The 17,747-nt window shown below is 33.0% G+C and overlaps 1 protein-coding gene across 1 annotated transcript in view; it reads right to left on the bottom strand.

Annotated features, from left to right (window-relative positions):
- Positions 1-414: 414 nt before the first annotated feature.
- LOC100955521 (A disintegrin and metallopeptidase domain 3-like) overlaps positions 415-17,747 on the bottom strand; it is a 172,367-nt gene continuing 155,034 nt past the window's right edge. Inside the window, exons 17-20 of the mRNA XM_003803188.1 lie at positions 15,148-15,234; positions 12,815-12,929; positions 2,203-2,368; positions 415-463 (exon numbers count right to left, since the gene is read on the bottom strand). Of these exons, the coding sequence (XP_003803236.1) occupies positions 415-463; positions 2,203-2,368; positions 12,815-12,929; positions 15,148-15,234 (417 nt within the window). The remainder of the gene's footprint in view (positions 464-2,202; positions 2,369-12,814; positions 12,930-15,147; positions 15,235-17,747) is intronic.

The following is a 17,747-nucleotide window of genomic DNA, read 5'->3' as shown; positions in this document are numbered from 1 at the left end:
AACGAGGTAGAATGTAAATGTGAGGGGACAATATGTGCAATATGTGTAAATCTACCAATTAGAACCATTGGACCCTTAAATCAATGAATGAGAAGTATGATTGTTTATAGATATTTTTATAACAAGAAATAAATTTTTTCTTAAGAATAAATTAAATAAATTATTTTTAATTACAAAACTGTTGCTCAATAATTTTCTGGAAATATTAGTTAATATTAAATATTTCTCAAAAAGCACAAAACAAGGTTGATATCAAATATTATACTTTACCTTAGTCTTTGTTTTTGCCTATTAAATAGGAGTCAAGATGATAAGATATGGGAATAACAGTTTCTCATACTGAGGTTTTATTAGAAAGAAGCTACTTCATGCATTATACCTTTTTATTAATAATTTGATTCTTTCAATTCACCTTTAATTCTGTGACTGGTTACTCTTACCACTGCTGACTTCTGAGCTAGATCTGTAAAACAGTAACAGCATCAGGAAACAAATGTAATCTTAAGAAAAATAAGAAAAAAATTTAAAAAGCTACATTTGCACTAATTCAATCAATATATATGAAGTAAATAAATGCAATCAGAGCAGTCACTCTGGAGAGAAGGTATAGACATGCAAAGCCTCTGAGTGATAACGATAATGACCTACTTTCTGACACTCCATTTCATTAACACCCTTTTGTTCTTCAGCTCTATTTCATTTCTTATTCTTACAGCCCTGAAAACATTTGTTATAAAAATTACAATGTTGTGTCCACATATTGTAATTTTTAACCAATGATAACCTGAATTTAACATTTCTTCCAAAAGTCAGATTTATTTCTTACAGGTGACAGTCCAAAATATCAACTATAAGATATATGTAGATATTTCCAAGATGTCAAAGAGCAAGCAAAGGAAGACTAATGCTATTGTTCAATTAAGTCAGTGCTTGGATGATTATGTAAATGTCTGCATAAATCATCCAGAATACTATGCTGAACTAAACTAGCTGCTGCTAATTTTTTATTTTTTATTTTTTATTTTTTATTTATTTATTTATTTTTTTGAGATGGAGCCTCAAGCTATCCCCCTGGGTAGAGTGCCATGGCATCACGCTCACAGCAACCTCCAACTCCTGGGCTCAAGCGAGTTTCTGCCTCACCCTCCCAAGTAGCTGGGACCACAGGCACCTGCCACAACGCCTGGCCATTTTTTTGGTTGCAGCCATCATTGTTATTTGGGGGGCCCGGACTGGGGATTCGAACCCGCCACCTTAGGTGTATGTGGCTGGCGCCTTAGCTGCCTGAGCCACAGGCGCCGAGCCAACTTTTTTTTTTTAGACAGAGTCTCAATGCCTTGCTAATTTTTCTGTTTAGTAGAGATGGGATCTTGTCTCTTGCTCAGGCTGGGATCAAACTCCTGAGCTCTAGGAATCTTCCTGTCTCAGCTCCCCAAAGTGCAAAGATCATAGGTTTGAGCCACTATGTCTGGTCAAGTTGAAGTTAACTTTTGATAAATAAAATTAGCTAACTAAAGAAATAAAAATTCTGATGGTTTGCATCAATATCTTAACTCCATGAATGTATAAGCAACAGTGTATTTTTTTTTAAGGCATAGAACAAGATGCATTTACTTATTCTCACTTCTGCATTTTCATATCCCTAAATACTCACTGAAAAAATTGTGGTTTTAATTGGGGTTATAGTAAACGAAAAAGCTGTGCAAGTATCTAAATTCTAATTTTATAAACACATGGGCAATATTATGTTCAAAATGTGAAGTGTACTACCTGTGTTTTTTCCATCATTCTGTGCTATCTCCTATTTTCTTATGTTCTACATGTTCTATTCACAAAGTTTGATTCTATAACTGTCTTTATTGATGTCTTTAATAAAACTGATTATCAAAGTGAGAAAAATGGTGTTTCTTGGGAAGGCAACAGAACTTCCTAAAAGAGTTATAGATAACTCCTATAGGAAAGGCCATGAGCATTTACTGAATAACTTTAATTTTTCATGGCATTGTAAGGCCAAGAAACTAACTACCAAAAAAAAGATGATGTATGTTGAGATTAATTTTTGTACTGAGATTCTTTATTCAATATTTCTAAACATTAAAACAATTCATCCAAATATCCCTACTTGTAATATTCTGAATCATAGGCAAATTCTTCCCTTTGTTTTTTTGTAATATTAAATATAAAAGCAATAAGTTTACTAACCTTATGCTCATAGTTTCTTCTCTATGCCAAAATCCTTTCATTTTATTCCATTTAAGAATAACAATGGCAGTTAAAATGAGGAAAGGTAGAAAAACGTAGAAACTTATCAAAAGGCCATTTTTATGAGGAGCAACATGCTGTTCTACAAATAAGGGCATCTTTCTTTCTGTAATATGAAAGTAATTTTTAGTTTTTTCAACATTTATGCATAAATTGTACCAGCAATTAGAATTCTAAAAATTTGAATTTACATAATACAGTCAGAGAATTAATATATTTGAATTTAAAATTTTTTTCAATATTTTATGACTGTGCCCCAAAGTGCATTATGTATTTTTGTGTCAACTCCATACTCTTATAAATATCATTGGCAATAAATATAATTGACAATTTATGAAATATCCTTGATATAAATTTTTCATCTCCTATATATTTAATCTTCACTTATAATATAATCTGTTTTAGCCTATCATATCCCATTCTTTACATTGTTGTACAACCATGACAACCATCTAATTCTAGAACTCTCTCATCTTGCCAAACTGAAACTCTCTACTCATTAAATATTAACTCACCATCTCCCCTCCCCAGAAGAACACCATTTTACATTGACTTTATAAATTTGACCACTATTAGCACCTCACATAAACAGAATCATACAATATTTGTCCGGTTCTAACTACCTTATTTTACTTAGCGTAAAGTCTTCTGTTTATATGCACATTTTAGCATGTAACAGAATTTTATTCATTTATAAGATGGAATAGTCTTCTATTACATATATATATATAATACATTTTATTTATCTATTTATTTGTTAATAAATATTTGAGTTTTCTACATTTTAGATATTGTGATAATGTTGTTATAAACAAGGGAGTAAAAATATCTGCTTTAGTCTCTGCTTTCAGTATTTTTGGAAACATATCTAGATGTGGAGTTTATGGATAATATACTAGTTCGATGTTGAATTTCTTTTTAGGATATCAAAGTATAAGTTTGTTTTATATTAGGAAGAGGGAAAAGAGTGAAGGGGGAGATGAGAAAGAGAGTAAAGAGAGCAGAGAGCAGAGCCAATGTTTACATTTTTGAGGATCCATCATGCTGTTTTCCCCAAAAGGTGGTTTAGGTTTAAGAATAACACTGGTTAACACTTCCATTGTCCAAATGCACCAGGATTCCAATTTTTTAATATCCTAATCAGCAGCTTTTATAATTTTTCCTTATAATTACTATCCTAATAAGTATGCATTGGCATTTCACTGTAGCTTTGATTTGCACTTCCCTAATGATTAATGATGATGTGAGAAAAGTGCATTTTTTTACTTCTGTTTATGATCTATCTCTACATCTTCCTTAGATAAATTTCTATTCAACTCCTTTGAACATTTTTTATTTGGGTTATTTCTTTTTATGTTATATAACTTTTTTACATATTCTGTATATTAATCCCTTATCAGATATATTATTTCAAATATCTTATCTTATTACATGTATTGTCTTTCCACTGGGTTGACAGTATTTATTGATGGGAAATAGTTTTTAATTATGATAAATCCTAATTTATCTAGTTTTCTTTTGCTGTGATTTTGGTGTCCTATCAATGAAATTATTGCCAAATCTAATGTCATGACAATTTCTTCCTATATTTTCTGTCCAGAGCATTTATTTAAGCTCTTATGTTGAGATCACTTACCCATTTTGAGTTAATTTGACATGTGGTATAAACAAAGGTCCAACTTTACTCTATTGCATCTTTATATGCAGAAATCTCAACATCATCCATTGAAAAGACTGACTTTTTCCCCCATTGAATGCTGTAAGCATTCTTGTTAAAAATCATTGGAACATATATTCAAGGATTTATTACTAGGGTCCCTTTTATTCCATTAAAAATTTAAATTTTCTTATTTTTTTCCAATTATAATCTATTAACTATCAGAAAAGATACAATAGAGTCCTGGAAAAAATTCCTGCCTTTTTATAATAGCTTTTGTTGAACACAGTTGAGAATTCACACTGTGAGCGTGTGTAACATGCCACCTACATGAGGAGCTCTTCTATAAATGCAACTTTACCCTGGAAGTGAGAACAGTGTAACCTAAAAAATTGTACCCTCATATTAATTTCAATAAAGTTTTGTTGTTGTTGTTTGTTTGTTTGTTTGTTTTTAAAAAGGAGTCAAAGATCAATACATTGGCAGATTCATTCTATGATCTGCATCTGCTTCCTGGGTCAGAGACAACCAACTCCTTGCTGTAAACTCACATGGTGATGGGAACAGGGGAAATGTCCTTCATAAAAAACACCAATTCCATTAATGAGGGCTCTGCTTTCATGACCTAATCACGTTTCAAAATGTCACCAATAGGCAGGACATGGTGGCTCACACCAGCAGTCCCAGAACTCTGGGAAGCTGAGGTGGGCAGATGGCCTACACTCACAAGTTTGAGACCAGCCTGAGCAAGAGCAAGACCCTCTCTCTAAAAATAGCCAGGCATTTGGGCAGAAGCTTGTAGTCCTAGCTACTTGGGTGGATGAGGCAAGAGGATCACTTGAGCCCAAGAGTCTGAGGTTGCTGTTAGCTTTAATGCCACAGCACTCTCATTGGGGTGACAAAGTGAGACTCTGTCTCAAAAAGAAAAATAAGCCACCATTAAATTCCATCACATTACAAATAAAGTTCTAATATATGAATTTGGGTGGGAATATAAGCATTTAGTTTACAAATAATGTTGCCATTGATCATGAGAATGAAATATCAGGCTATAGATTTTTGGATGATAACTTAATTTTGTTTTACAAATCAAACCTCAAGGACCTGATAATATATTTCAAAAGATAAAATAGATATGTGGAATTCTCTAAATATCCATCCAGTTAGTCATATAATAGGAATGACTTCAACAAATAATATATTTTCACAAGTACTTGTGACTTCCTATTTATATAAAAGACTTAGAATAATAATCTTTCATCTGATACAGAATTTGAACATGAACATTTATTTGATAGGATTGACAAATGGAAAAATGCTGAAGTTAAATATGCATACAAACTCTATTGAAAGGACATAAACATAGTAGGAGTAAACAATTGAAATCCTTAGTTGTCATTTATTAAAATAGTTTAATTATAGTACAAAGAAGATGACATCAGCAAAATCATTACCATCAAAATTATGCTTTGAAGATGTAAATGCTGAAAAATCTTAATTAATGGTCACTCCTAACTTATTAAAGATGTATTTCTGGTAATTACAGAAAAGATATGTTTCCGATTCATGTTTAATAATTAGGCATTATATCAAAACACATAGGGCATTTCAGCTATAGGCAGAGAAATAATGAGTTTGTATATTGGCTGATTCAGTGAGAGTGAAGATATAAATTCTTCTTAACTTGATCTAAATAAAGAACAGCAAGATTTTTTTATTAGCACTGTCAAACTTATTCTAAAATATATAGGGAAAAGAGAGACCCTAAAATAGCATGTGAATTTTGATAAAGAGGAAAGTGGAAGAAATCATTTCTCTTCAATATTAAAGATTATTATAACGCTACATCAATCAAAGATGGTACTGGTATAGGGAGCGACACACAGATCAATGAAACAAATAGAAATACAAATAAAACACCAATAAAAATATACCTAACTAATTTCTGAAAAAAAAGAGTGAAAACAATCCCCCTTTTCTTTTTTTTTTATTAAATCATAGCTGCCTTCATTAATGCAGTTGTGGGGTACAATATGCTATTTTTATATATAATTTGAAATATTTTCATTAATCTGGTTAACATAGCATTCACATATTATCTTCATTATTGTAAGATGTTTATACTCTACACTTAGTCGATTTAACATGTACCCTTGTAAAATGTGCCATAGGTAATAGAAGAGTGACAGATTTAAAAAATTGGGCTAAAGTAATTAGCAATCACATCAAAAACTTAATTTCAAACTAGAAGCCCTCACACTTCATAAAAATTAATCTTAAATGAATTAGGGACTTAATGATGAAGACTAAAATTACACTTTTTAGAAATATTACAGCATAACATTGTCAGATCCTAGGACTGACAAAGAGTTCACATTATTAGGGACAGAGCAAGGTAGCAGCATAGAGACAGTGTCTTTGCAATCAAGCATGGGACAGAAAACTCCAGGCACCTCTGGCTTATAAGCTACACCTAGAAACATCGCTTCAGGGTCACAGAGGGGCAATGGGAGTTGGTGGGACCCCAAAAAGAGGGGGAAAGCAGCAGAGAAATGGCAAGGGGGTGGGATAGGTCTGAGACCAGACTTGACAGCTGTGGTGGCTACAGTGGTAGCTGCTATAGCAACAGGGAGAGATCATAGACAGTAGGGTTTGGGGATTTTTCTGGACTATGGAACAAGGTTGAATCACCTTGGGAGATATTGGGTGAGTGAGGAAGTGCTTTTAAACAGTGTGCAGAGGCTGGGAATGAGCTGGGGGAGAGTGGAGCCTTCATTGTTCACCTGCATGCCGGGCACAGCCATTGTGGGAAAACTGTCATGCAGACTTGGCCCTCAGGGTCCTGGAGTGAAACCCATTCTGGGAGACCTTGGGCAGGTGAGCAAGTGACTTTGAACAGCATCTAGAGGCTGGGACTGAGACCTGGGGAAGAGCAATGTTTTCATCATTCAGCTATAGGCTACAGAGCAGCCACTGTGGGAGCTTGTGTGTTCAGCTTTCAGGGGTGTAGAACAAGGCTGCTTCTGGTGGGCCTGATAAACAGGGAGCCACATCTAGAGAGAGTAAAATGACACATGCTTTCCTGGGAAAGCCTGGGCTTAGCCAAGTGTCAAGGTGTGGAAAGGTTGAGGTGTGTCTATTAAGTAGGCTGAGGAGAGATTCTGGCTCCCAACCCTGTGGGGTTGAGGGCAAACAAGTCAGCAGAGTCCTCCAGTCCCCATCTTTTACAGTAGTATAAGCATTGTGATTAGCATCTAATGCCCTCCAAGATCACCTGTTACCTAGGCAATATTCACCTATATATAGGTATTTTTTTTTGTGTTTATTTGTTTGTCTTGTTTTTGTTTTCATCTTTTTCCCTGTAGATTTTTCTTTTTCTTGTTTTTCTTAATTTTTTATAATGTAATATAATTTTTCATTCTTACCTCCTATAATAATAAGAGCTTCAGTTTTTTGCTAGTTTTTCTGTACATTATGTGTTTTTTTCTTCAATTTTATCCTGTAACTTTTTTTGTTTATTTGGCTTTGATTTGATCTATAGTATTTTTATTTTTCTTCTGTATTTGGTGGAGGTGGGGTTCTGTGTCTGCTCAAGCTGGCAAAGAACTGCATGCCTCAAGGGAACCACCTGATTCAGCACCCATAGAGGCTGGGTTTTTTTGGTGTGGGTCAAAGAAATGTAGTGTACACCTTAATTACTTCTGTCTCTCTGTATCTGTGCCTCTCTTCTTTTTGTCAGTCTTCACTTTTACTCACACCCTTTCCTTTCTCTTTTCTCTGTTTTTATCTTTTAGGCCTTCTTGCTCTCTTTTCTACTTATCCATTTAGTAATGTGCCAAAAGGATTCATGAACACCTTAGGTCAGAGAAAAGGTAATAAAAGAGCAACAAGAGGTGAAAGAAAATGTAGGGCAAGGAAATAGGCAAAAAGAAAACACTCATGAGGAAGAAACAGCATAAACATCCTGGAAATACCCCAAAAAAGAACAGAGCAATCCCCAAGGCATCATGAGGTAGCTATTTCAGAGAATTCTATCTATAAATAAATGTTAGAAATGACAGAAGAGGAATTTCAAATGCAGATGATAAAAACAATGAAGGACATTCCTGAGAAAGTATAAAATAGGCAAAAGGAAATCCAAAAACAGAAGCAAATAAGAGATAAATGATATGAAGAATATAGAAAGGATATAGCAGAGCTTAAGCAATCGAAGCAATCAATCATGGAACTTACAGGTGCAGTACAAAGTATCAATAACAGACTAGACCATGCAGAAGAAAGAATGTCATAGGTAGAGGACAAAGCTCTTGAGCTAACACGGGCAGTTAAAGAGTCAAAAAAAAAAAAAAAGAAAAAGAAAAAAAAGAAAAAAGAAAGAAAAGAAAAGAAAAAGAGAAAGAGCAGAACACTCACTGACAGAATTATGGGACTTCATAAGTTAAAGAGTTAAATGTATCCAAGAAGGGGAATGTATCCAAGAAGGGGAATGCCCCAGAGGAATGGAAGCCATACTAAAAGATATCATGAATAAAGTTTCCTAAATATCACCAAAGATTCTGACACACTCGTTTCAGAGGGATATCGGACACCAGATCATCTCAATTCAAATTGAGCTGCTTCAAGACACATTGTGATGAAACTGTCCAAAGTCAAGACAAAAGAAAAGATTCTGCAAGCCACAAGGAGTAAGCACCAATTGACCTACAGGGAAATATCCATCAGGGCCACTGCGGACTTCACAAATGAAGCTTTTCAAACCAGAAGACAATGGTCATCTACCTTTAATCTACTTAAATAAAACAATTCCCAGCCTAGAATTCTGTATCCAGCTAAGCTAAGCTTTAAAACTGGAGAAATCAAATCTTTTACTGATATACAAACATCGAGGAAGTTTGCCAGAACGGGACCAGCTTTACAGGAAATACTTTAACCTATTCTACACACTGACCATCACAATGGACCACCAGCAAGAAAGCACCCAGAAACTGAAGGACAAAACTTAGCTTCCACAATGATGCAAAGATAAAACTAAGCAATAGACTTCCACAAAGTGACATGAATGGAATGCCATCACACTTATCAGTTATCTCAATAAATGTTAATGGCTTGAATTCCCCACTGATGAGGCATACACTGGCTGATTGGGGGGAAAGAAAAGCCATCCATTTGCTGTCTTCAGGAAACATACTTAGCCTTTAAAGACAAATTGAAACTCAGAGTTAAGGGATGGAAGATAACTTCCACACAAATGAAGCAGAAGAAGCATTCAATAAAATTCAACATCTTTTTTCATTTAAAACCTTGAAGAACATAGGCATAGATGGCAAATTACTTAAATTGATCAAGGCCATGTACTACAAACACACAGCTAATATTTTACTTAATGGAGTAAAACTGAAAGCTTTTCCACTTAGAACTGGAAGCAGACAAGTTTGCCCTCTATCGCCACTACTGTTCAACACATTGCTAGGAGTTCTAGCCAATACAATCAAGCAAGAGAAGGAAATAAAGGATATCCAAATGGGGACAAAGGAGGTCAAACACTCACACTTTGCTGACACTATAATCTTATACTTAGAGAACCCCAAATAATCCACCACAAGACTTCTAGAAGTGATCAAAAAATACAGTAATGTCTCAGGGTATAAAATCAATGTCCACAAATCAGTAGCACACCAATAGCAGCCAAGATGGGAAGCTTTTTATGAAGCAATTAAGCAATACCCTTCATAGTAACTTCAAAGAAAGCGAAATGCCTAGAAGTACATCTAACAAAAGAGGTGAAGGACCTCTATAAAAAAATTATGAAACCCTAAGGAAAAATAGCAGAAGATATTAACAAATGGAAGAATATACCATGCTCATGTCTAAGAAGAATCAACATTGTTAAAATGTCTATACTTCCAAAATCAATGTACAGATTCAATGAAATCTTCATCAAAATACAAACATCATACTTTCAAGACTTAGAAAAATAATTCTTCATTTTTTTATGGAACAGAAGATACTCAGATAGCTAAGACAGTTCTTAGTATTAAAAACAAAGCTAGGGGCATCAGTATACCGGACTTTAGGCTGTACTATAGGTCATAGTGGTCAAAACAGCATGATATTGGCACAAAAATAGAGACATAGACATCTGGAACTGAATAGAAACCTTGAGATGAAACTAACATCTTATAGACACCTAATCTTTGATAAACCAAACAAGAACATATACTGGGGGAAAGAATCCCTCTTCAATAAATGGTGTTGTGAGAACTGGAAATCCACATGTAAAGGACTGAAACTGGACCCACACCTTTCTCCATTCACAAAAATTGATTCAAGATGGATAAAAGACCTAAATTTAAGGTATGAAATGTTAAGAATTCTCAAAGAAAGCATGGGAAAAACACTTGAAGATATTGGCCTGGGGAAAGACTTTATGAAAAAGACGTCCATGGCAATTGCAACAACAACAAAATTGAGCAAATAGGACTTAAAAGCTTCTGTACAGTTAAGGAGATAATAACCAAAGCTAATAGACAATCTACACAATAGGAAAGGATTTTTTGCATATTTTGAATTGGACAAAAGCTTGATAACCAGCATCTGCAAAGAACTTGAATTAATCAGCATAAAAGAACCAACAATACCTTATATCCCTGGGCTAGAGAAATAAATTGAACCTTCTCTTAATAAAACAGATGAATGGTTAACAAGCATATCAAAAATTGCTTGTTGTCACTAATTGTCATAGAAATGTAAATCAAAACCACCCTAAGATATCACCTATCTCCAGTGAGAATGTCTCATATCTCAAAATCTTAAAACTGCTGATGCTGGCATGGATGTGAAGAGAAGGGAACACTTTTATACTGCTGTGGGACTGTAAACTAATATAACCTTTTCGGAAGGAAGTACGGGGAACTCTCAAAGAACTTAAACTAGACCTCCTTTTTGATCCTGCAATCCAGTTATTGGGCATTTACCCAGAAGAAAAAATATCCTTTTATCATAAGGACATTTGCATTAGACTGTTTACTGCAGCTCAATTTACAATTGCCAAACTGTTGAAATGGCCTAAATGCCCACCAAGCCAGTAATGGATTAACAAGCTGTACCATATGTATACTATGAAATACTAATAAGAAATTAAAGAAATGGAGACTTTACATCTTTTGTATTAAACTGGATGGAAATGGAACACATTATTCTTAGTAAAGAATCACAAGAATGGAGAAGCAAGAATCCAATGTACTCAATTCTGATATGAGGACAATCGATTATCTAGTACATGGTAGGGGTTAAAAAAGGGGGCATGCAGGGAGGAGGGAAGGGGTCACAGTGTGTGTTATACCTCTTGGGGATGGGACATAACTATAAGAAGGATTTTATGTAACAAATGCAATTAGTGTAACTATACTCAATTAATCCACAACAAAAAAAAAAGGAAAAAAAAACTGTGTGAATCTAAACATAAAAGGAAGAGTTCACATACTTAACACTATAAGAGTGATCCAGAAAGTAAAATGTAGGCCTTACCAAAATAAGAATTAAATAAAGAGAAATTGTGCTTTGAGAAAAAAACGAATTACAGACTTATATAAAGTATATGCAAATAATTTCCAACTAAATGCATGTGTCTATAATACATAAAATCTCTCAAAATTAGTCATTTAAAAGACACTTTCACCAAATAGAATATATACCCATATAAACACATAAAAGATGCTCAGAATCATTATCCTTGGGAAAGTGCAAATTAAAACCACGAAGAGATACACAGCTAATGGAATGACTAAGTTAAAAATAAGTGGTATTATCAAATGTTGGTGTGGGTGTAAAAATACCAGTTATTCATTCATTATTGGTGGGAATGTCATACAGTAGAAACACCTTGAAAGTAGTTTGACAGTTGCTTTCAAAAGTAGCCATAGCTTACAATACATTGCAGCAATTTCCCTTATGGGGATATATCCCAGACGATTAAAATTTTACTTTCACACAGAATCTTTGACATGAACATCATCACAGACTTATGAATAATAGCTTAAAATTGGAAATCTCCAAATAAGTGAAGGTTAATTTAGTCTTCTTTTAATCTACATATATATGTATTTATTTCAATTTAAACTAACTGAAACTTTACTTTCTTCAGTATTTTGTACTATCAAAGTACTCAAAATTCTATATTGTGGGAGCAAGAAAACATATTCCTGCAACCTTTCTGAAATTTATTTTGGTTTTAATCTTCAAGTCTTTATCTCCTTTTCTCCAAACTGCTGTATTATAATAATTTATATAGTTCTAGTCAATTAGAAATATAAATGTCACCTTAGCATATTAAAATACGAATGTACATCTCAAGCATTTATTTACATATTCAATTCTAACCGTGAAATTATTGCATTTGCTCATGACTTTCACCAAATAAATTTAAAAACATTTAGTACCATATTCTATTCATATGCTATGGTTGTAGAAGATTTAATTACTTCCCCCTTACAATATTACAGTTAATGTTAAATATTCCATTTGGCTGTGAACTATATAGTATGGTACATCACAATAAGCAGCATCCTTGGCATACGCCTAACATACAGTAAAACTATCACCATTTCTGTAATTTAACTATTCCTATGTAGAAAAAATCTTCTGTATAAAAAGAAATATTCTGGAAACCATGGTTAAAATTAGTAGAGAAGGCTTTAAATTTTTCACTTTTTGATTATAATTAGTTGGAAGTATGTTAGTCACAATGTCTATTTCAACTTAAGTACACACAAAATAAAGGTGAAGTTTAAGCACCTTAGTTGCACTATTCATATCCACTCCACAAAGGATTGGAGACGTAGACCATTTCTACGAAGGCAGAGAGCTTTAATGGAACTCAATGATCTAGAAACTAACCTGTTATGAGCCAATTCCCATCATCGACACTTCCTCCTTGTGATGATGGTGCCAGGTCACACTTTGGGGGAGCATATCCAGGATCACACTGACAATTAAAGGCATTATTGCAAACCTGAAACAAACAAACAAAACTGAAATAAAAACATTTTATTTACAACATAAAAATTAAATGCATTGGTTGCTATTGTTAGTCAATGTCAATTATTAAAATACTATAATTTAGTATGTTTTTTATTTAATACAGAAATACTTTTTAAAATAAAAAGTAGTATAATAAATGTCCATTCAACACATTTTAAAACATCATGGAGATATATTCTTATTTGTCTCTTGTATTTCTAAATAAAGTAAATAACATTCTTGACTCAATTTAAATACCTGTGGTAGACAGCATGAAGATTATGAAGCTAAAATGTAGAATGATGGGAGTTAAAATTTATTATGAATTATGTTAGATTTAAAACTATAGCTATGATAAGAAACCAGCTTTTGTGAAAAATAGAAAAAAAAAAAACAAAGGGTGGAAAGTTCCTTAATGAAAGGAAAAGACAGCAAAATTTAGGCAGAAGGCAAGAAAATGTATATAAATATAATCTGGTGAATGAATAGGAAAAGGGTAGGTAGAGAATTCAGAAATATACAGAAATTAAATGCAAAAGTAAATTAAAAGTAAATAAGAAATAAAAAGAAATGAAAAAGAAACTAAATATTATAATAGGATGTGTATGCAATCTGGGGGAACTAAGGTTTCAAGACATAGATAGGACATTTTTATCTAAATTTTTACTTAGGATATTAATAATCATAACGGCAGAAGACACTGGCCACAGAGTTAAAGTAAAAAGCATATAAGAATGTTTACAAAATTTCTATAACATAGTAGGTAAGTTTGTAACAAACAGACAAGTAAAAATGAAAATAGCATATATTACCATATATACCTAGAAAATATATCATCAAATAAACCCAAATTAACAATGGATTTAGCATATTAGAGGAGAATAAAAGGACTAAAAAACTGGCCTGGCTATCGTATGAAGAAATGCACATTTTCATACATGATACTTGGAAAAGAAAACTGGCATAATATTTCTTGAAGTCAGTATAACACTTATGAAAATTTTAATGGTACATATATTTGATAAGATCAGATTATATTGCTAATTATTTAAGAAATAAGATAATTATGAAAAGGTGAATTTGTAAGTGTTTATTGTACTATCATTTGCAATAGTTAAAATTTAATGTTATGTGAAGTACCATCCAGTAAATGATATTTCAAATATTGCATGAATGATGTATACAGGGAAATAAATTGAAGTCATTGAAGGATGAAACATCAGAATGTTTAGGAAACTTTGATCCTATAAAAATAATATATTCAAAGAAATGTGATTCATATTATGTGAATGTTTATATATTTATAATAAAATATAATCAGTATGCATTTGCATATATACATTATAATCAGTATGTGTTTGCATGTATAAATGTATATGTGCAAACTTTAAGAAACTCATTTCAAAATTTCATAATCTTAATCTAGTATAATAAAAATGAATATTGTTTATATTACATATTTATACAAATTTCATGGATATTTGTTCATGGAAACTGTAACAATCTGATTATAAACATAAATATTGCATTAGGTCTGAGAATTAAGTCTGCAAACTCATCTTAGAAAAAGCACTACATACCTCATTACTGAATGTGACTATAGTCACCTTCCCTATTTGGGAAGCTATACACTGATTCCAATGCCTTGTCCACCTTTCAAAGCAATTTTGGAACTCTTTCTTTGGAATGACCATTAGAAGTGTCCATGCATAATGTCTGACAGTTAAGTTCATGAACTTGCCACTGTGTGGTTATGTTGTCAGAACTGTACAAACAGCTGGGTAACGTTTTATAACCTTGGTATATCGGTGTCTCACAGCTGTATTCATGTGAATATGTGGTGTGGTCTTGCTGAGTGCTGTTCATTATTGTTCTTGTTTCTTTTTGAGTGCATAACGGCCATTCCAGAAACAGTTCTAAAATTGCTTTACACGCCAGACTAGGCACAGGCCACTGATGCATAGCTTCCCAAGCTAGTAAATTAAAGGTGTCCATAGTGATATTCAGCAAATAGGTATGTAGCATTTTTTCTAGGATGAGTTTGCATACTTAACTGTCTGATCTTAAATATATACATAAATAATGAAATTGACTTTTCTTTTTTTAATGACAATATTCTAAAGGAAATTTGCACAACAAATAATTGTGAACTTTATTATTATGGAAAACGGATATGGATTGAAACAATTGTTCTTAAAATATATACATACCCCATGCCCCTGGCATTTTATTTCTGAGTCACATAGAGATTTATCTCTAAGTTCATCAATGTCTTTGCACTTAGTATCCTTACAAACCTATAATGTTAAAGTAAACAATAACAGAAATGAAATGAAAGGTCAAGAGTTATGGAATCACATTTGTACAGAAATTATATGAGTTAAAAAGAAAACATGAATGTGACTTTCATAATATCTCTTTATTTTAGTAAAAAAAAATCAAGTCAAATTCAAAATGGTATGTTACTAATCAATAAAATGTAACATATTACAAATAAGATACATTTTTTCTCCTGAGAAAACAGAGCTATATTTTATAGTTACAAATGGGTAAAAGAAAAAAATTAACTAATTTATACCAATATTTTGTAGTTTCTAGGACCTGTCTTAGCATTTATATGCATTTTTATATTATATACTCCTATTGACTCTAACAAGATTTTTTTATGCATATTTGGTACTTGAGGAGAATAAAAGTTATTTATAGTTCTTGACAGAGTCATTTTTAAATTAAGCAAAAACTACTTTACTTACAGATCCCAATGTTTAATGCTAAATACCAGTGTTCATGTCATTTTTTATATTTTTTCCAACTTCCACAACAGCATCTCTCATGTCTTACATTAGATGTATGACCTTGAACAAGTTATTTCATCCCTTTTGTATTCTAGTTTATTCATGTTTGGTGTTGGGATGGTATTAAATCTATCTCACAGATTTTAAGAATAAAATAAATGTTTATATATAAATTAAAATATCAGTATCTGGCAGACAGTAAATCTCCATTAAATACAAGCTATTATTTTCACTAATTCCTTATTAACTTGATTTATGAAGTAAATTATCTATTTCTTTTTTTTAATTAAATCATAGCTGTGTGCAACAATGCAATCATGGGGTACAGGGTGATATTTTGATATACAATTTGAGATACTTTCATCAAACTGGTTAACATAGCCTTCATGTCATTTTCTTAGTTGTTAAGTCAAGACATCTATAGTCTACTTTTAGAAAGATTCACTTGTACCCTTGTAAGATAAACCATAGAGGTGATCCATCCAATTACCCTCCCTCCACCCATCTACTCCCTCCCCTACCCTCCCTTCCCTCCACCCACCCCATCCCCATATTCTTAGGCTATAATTAGGTTATAGCTTTCATATGAAAGCTATAGAATTAGTTTCATAATAGGGCTGTGTGCATTGGTTGCTTTTCCTTCCAATCTTGAGATACTTTGCTAAGAAGTACATTTACCAGCTCCATTCATGTAAACATGAGGGAGGTAAAGTTTCCATCTTTCTTTAGGGCTGCACAATATTCCATGGTGTACATATACCAAAATTTATTGATCCATTCATGGGTTGATGGGCACTTGGGCTTCTTCCATGACTTAGCAATTATGAATTGAGCTGTAATAAACACTCTGATACAAATATCTTTGTTGTAATATGATTTTTGGTCTTTTGGATATATACCTAATAAAGGAATTGCAGGACCAAATGGCAGGGCAATTTTTAGTTCTCTAAGTGTTCTCCAAACGTCTTTCCAAAAGGAACATATTAGCTTGCATTCCCACCAGCAGTGTAGAAGTGTTCCCTTTTCTCCACATCTACACCAGCATTTCTCTTTTTGGGATTTTGTGATATGGGCTAATCTTACTGGAGTTAGGTGATGTCTCAAAGTAGTTTTGATTTGCATTTCTCTGAAGATTAAGGATGGTGAGCATTTTTTCATGTATCTGTAGGCCATGAACCTATCTTCTCCAGGGAAATTTCTTTTCAAATCCCTTGTCCAACCTGAGATGGGATCACTTGTTCTTTTCTTGCACATATGTTTGAGTTTTCTATGGATTCTGGTTATCAAACCTCTGTCAGAGACATAACCTGAAAATATCTTCTCTCATTCTGAGAGCTATCTGCTTGCTTTACTTACTGTGTTCTTGGCTGTGCAGAAGATTTTTAGTTTGATCAGGTCCCAATAGTGTATTTTTGATGTTGCTTCAATTGCCCGGGGAGTCCTCCTCATAAAATTTTCATCCAGGTCGATTTCTTCAAGTGTTTTCCCTGCACTTTCTTCGAGTATTCTTACAGTTTCATGTCCTAAGTTTAAATCTTTAATCCAGTGAGAGTCTATCTTAGTTAATGGTGAAAGGTGTGGGTTCAGATTCAGTCTGCTACAAGTCGCCAGCCAGTTTGCCCAGCACCATTTGTTAAGTAGGGAATTTTTACTCACTCAATGTTTTTAATTGACTTGTCAAAGATCAGGTAAAGATAAGTAGCTTGATTCATCTGTTGGTTCTCTATTCTGTTCCATACATCTACCTCTCTGTTTTTGTGCCAGTACTCTGCTATTTGTTCACTATTGATTTATAGTATAATCTCAGGTCTAGTAGTGTGATTCCTCCTGCTTTGTTTTTATTTCTGAGTAAAGTCTGGGCTATTCAAGGTTTTTTTCTGATTCCATATAAAATGTAGTAATATTTTTTCAAGGTCTTTAAAGTATGATAGTGGAGCTTTAATAGGGATTGCATTAAAATTATATATTGTTTTGGGTAGTATGGACATTTTAACAATGTTGATTCTTCCCAGCCA

This window comes from Otolemur garnettii, unplaced genomic scaffold, assembly GCF_000181295.1.
Source record: "Otolemur garnettii isolate 467f Iridium unplaced genomic scaffold, OtoGar3 scaffold00284, whole genome shotgun sequence".
Taxonomy (NCBI): Eukaryota; Metazoa; Chordata; class Mammalia; order Primates; family Galagidae; genus Otolemur; species Otolemur garnettii.
This window is presented reverse-complemented; position numbering and strand designations above follow the sequence as displayed.